Here is a 4000-nt window from a genome sequence, read left to right as displayed (position 1 = left end):
GTCCTTGTGCATCGACCTCTCTAAATTTGGTATGCCCCTTTTGTGGATCTATTCTCTCTACTGGAAAAGTTGGTTTGGCTCGCGCAATGGGTTTTGGGTATGGGTTGATTGACAATGATGTTAGCGCATGGTGTAAGAACATATTGTTCTTTTGTCACAGTTTTCCAAATTCTACAACCATAGTAGTGTATTCCATTATTATAATTATTTCAAATTATATCTAGCTTATAGTAAATCAAGACAATATCTGACACAACCAGATAATGGGGTAATTAAACCCACAAACACATAAATGATTCTTTACAAAGGGGCGACTACCACCAAGATTGTATGGCTCAAAATTCTTTCCAAAGCCACAATCTAAAACTACATTCTAATTCAGATTGTTAGTTGTTAAAACCAAATTTACAGCATGTTTAATTTGTAGGATTCTTAGAACACAGAAATAGGAAAACCGCGGGATTAGAATATCATGTATAGTTGAATTCTACAAGATTTAGAACTTACATGTAAAAAAATTCAACTAGCGATTGACTCACACGAAAACAAAGAAATTTTAACATGAGTTTTGAGTGGCTGAAAAGTTTCCACCAAAACATAGTGTTACACAATCCTATAGAAAAAAATTCCTATGCGTTCCGAAGGATTTCAATCCTGCAATTCAAACGGTGCACAAAAAAAAAGAAGGATGAATATCCTATAAAATTTCTATGCCATTTCTTTGAATCAAACGATCTCTAATATTGTTTGGCCGAAAAGAAATGTCCACATTAATTTACCAAAGCATCAATATTGCACTGAATCTACTATAATCTCAAAACAAATGTTTTAAGTTCCCAGGATGAATTCTAGAACTGTCTATGGGCACTTGGCAGGCTGTACTGGTAGTCCGGTAGTGATGGAGTAATATATTGCTTCTACCAATTCCCGGAACACCTGAAAACTACACTTTGGAAACAGGCACTGCATGGTAGTAGTAATCCGTGCAAATCAGGCGCGTGGAACAAAAGGCAGTCAGCAGTCCATAGTGCATAGACTAGTTCTAAATGCAAAATTTACCTCAAAGAATGCATATTTACATATTTGGAAGTTTATCTGTACAGAGCATGTAAGCAGTAAGGGGAATGCACATCATGTATAAGGGGGACAGCCTTGTCCAAAGAAAGCAAGAATTTCCAAGAAAAGAAGGTACCAACAGAGAAGCAATGTGGCTCTGTTTCTTCTGTTAGGTACACATAGAGCTTGACCAAGATAAAGAAGCTGAGACAAAGGCCAGTACAACACTTACTGCTTGGCCACGGGAGATATAGGAAAAGTTAAGCCATTCGGCATTAATAACTAAATCTCATGGTTAATATGGAAATTTAGTTTCCCTATTCGAGACCAGTTGAGGCCAATGGAAATAAATGAAGAGATTGTTTTGCATTGCTGTCAAATCTGAAGGCAACACAGGCTAGCGGGGCTACATTTGTTTGTACACCGGCTCCCTCGGCTCTTCATACCCTCAATTCAAAGAGGGTGGAAAGGGCCAAAATGTAAGGAGATTGCAGCTTCATTCCTTGCTCGGAATCCCTCAAAAAAGTTGAGTAGTAAGATTACAAAACTAGAGAAAAAATTCCTATAGCTAAAAGAATCAATCAAGGATTCAATGTTGATCCAAGAATCGAGACTTGCTCCATCGTCCGCTACACACAACTGGCCACCATGAGCATTGCGTTGTCGGCGCCTGCTTTGGTGGCTTCTGCATGCTTTCTCTTGTGCCCGTCGGCTTCATCGAGAATGTCGCCGGCGTCCGCGGTACCACCGCCGGTGAGCTCACGCGCGCGCTCCGTCTGCTCCTCCCAGTCGGTTCCGAGCACGGCGCGCAGCATCTGCGCGGCGCAGACCAGCTGAGCGGCGAGCATGCCGCCCCACATCCCGCGGAAGTCCAGGTGCGCCGGCCGGAACGCCAGCGCCAGCGTCACCGGCATGCCCACGCCGTAGAACGCCCAGACGTTGATCCTCGCCGCCTTCTGAGGCCGCGCGCTGCCGCGCAGGACGCCGCACCCCGTCGTCTGCGGGCAATTGCCCAGCTCGGCCAGACCCAGCAGCGGGAGCGCGGCGGCCGTGAGCCGCAGGATTGCATCGTCCGACGTGAACATCCGCGCCCACACTCCCCGCACGGACACCGCGAATGCGCACGCCACGAGCCCGAGCGCCGCTCCAAGGCCGAGCCCGACGCGTGCCACCAGGCGCGCCCGTTCCGGTCGCCCGGCGCCGAGCTCGTGGCCGACGCGCGTGGACACCGCGCAGCCGAGGGAGTGCGGGAAGATGTATATGAGCGACGTGGTCTGTATCAGCACACCCATGGTCGCCACCGCCGCCTTTGGGTCCGCGAGCACGCCGCAGAGGAGCACCATGATCTCGTACCACCACCACTCCAAGCAGACCGACATGCAGCTGTGCACGGACAGCCTCACCAGGCTCCACCACTCCTTGGCGCACTCCTCCTCGGCCGGCGCCGCGCACGCTTTCGTGTCGCCGTCATCGTGGCTGTACATTCCGAAGAAGCACACGTACGCCACGAGGAAGAGCAGGAAATTGAGGTTGGTGCAGACCGCGCCGAGCGCGACGCCGCGGATGCCGAGGCCGAGGACGTCGACGAGGAGGAAGTTGATGGGCACGTGGAGGAGGACGGCGGCGGCGGCGGCGTAGGTGAGCGGGAGCGTGACAGACTGCGCGCGGAGGTAAATGCGGAGCGGGTGGAGGAAGGACTGCACGACGAGGTCGGGGACGGAGCAGAGGATGTACGCGTACGCCGTGGAGGCGATCTCCGGGTTCTGGCCGGTGGCGACGAGGACGCGGTGCATGGCGACCCAGAGGACGCAGATGGGGATGGAAGCGAGGAGGAGCAGCACGACGGTGCGCCGGAGTGCCGCGCGAAGGAGATCCGTGCGTCCCGCGCCGAACGCCTGGCCGCAGACGGGGTCCATCCCGCCGGCGAGGCCGGAGAGCACGGAGTAGCCGGTGATGTTGGCGAAGCCGAGCGCGAGGGAGCCGCCGGCGAGAGGGAGCTCGCCGAGGCGACCGAGAAATAGCATAGACACGAGGGAGCGCAGGTAGAGGAGGATCCCGGCGCCAACCATTGGGCCTGTGAGGCAGAGGATGGAGGCCACCTCAGCAAGAACGCCGCCGCCAGCAGGCACAGTCTTCCTCTTATGGTCTTGCAGCTTGGGGTATCCCAGCAGGGGGCGGTGGTGGCATTGCGGTGAGTCCGAGCAGTGGCAGGTTGCCATGGCTGCCCGGGCTGGTCTCCTGCGCCAAGTGTTTGTGCCGGGGCTCCGGTTAATTTGTTGGGCAGGAGAGAGGCAGCGGGCCTTGGTCAGTGGTGGGGGTGATAGATGGGGGCTGCTGGGACTGGGAGGGAGTTGACACTTTATATAAACTCTGGCCGCGTCCATGGCATTTCTGTGGGCCCGCGCGATGAAATTGCGAGCTCCGATTCCAGCTAGGACGGCAGCAAAAGGTTTGGCTCGCCATGAACAACGAGGAGCTGCCCGAGCGCGGCGCTTGTCCTGGTGTAAACTGAAACATATGGCTTCATACAAAGATTTTGATTGTGCTCAACCTTTGGATTTTTGTTGTACCCCACTCTATATGCTGCATTTGGACCACGTGACACGATCGTCTCTTGCGCCAAAGATCACTGGATTCTAGAGTTATAAATGATGGCCATATTTCACCATAAATTGAGTGAGATCAATATGACGACCAAACGGAATTTTCGAGAGATAGCCAACATTTTACATTTCACTTTTGCTATCATCATGGCAGCAAATCTTGCGGCAACATGAATGTGAGATTCACCAGACTTCGTAGATTTTACCATTAATTGGTGGAAATAAATACAACCAACAAAGAACGGTGGTGGAGAGATCACGAACAAATTTGTTTCACAGAGCGAAACAAATTGCACAATGATACCACCGTAGTATTTGCCCGGTATAATAGATTTAACCAC

The 4000-nt window shown here is 51.7% G+C and overlaps 1 protein-coding gene across 1 annotated transcript; it reads right to left on the bottom strand.

Moving 5' to 3' along the window:
- Positions 1-1685: 1685 nt before the first annotated feature.
- Positions 1686-3275, bottom strand: LOC124657438 (protein DETOXIFICATION 49-like). The gene has a single exon (XM_047195991.1). The coding sequence runs from the start codon at positions 3273-3275 to the stop codon at positions 1686-1688; it is 1590 nt and encodes a 529-aa protein (XP_047051947.1).
- Between the last annotated feature and the right edge of the window lie 725 nt (positions 3276-4000).

This window comes from Lolium rigidum, chromosome 5 (genome assembly GCF_022539505.1).
Source record: "Lolium rigidum isolate FL_2022 chromosome 5, APGP_CSIRO_Lrig_0.1, whole genome shotgun sequence".
NCBI lineage: Eukaryota > Viridiplantae > Streptophyta > Magnoliopsida > Poales > Poaceae > Lolium > Lolium rigidum.
Note: the sequence above shows the minus strand (reverse complement) of the source record. Positions and strands in the feature narration are given on the sequence as shown.

Coding starts and splice junctions, on each gene's coding strand:
- LOC124657438 (XM_047195991.1), bottom strand. CDS start 3,275: ATGGCAACCTGCCACTGCTCGGACTCACCGCAATGCCACCACCGCCCC.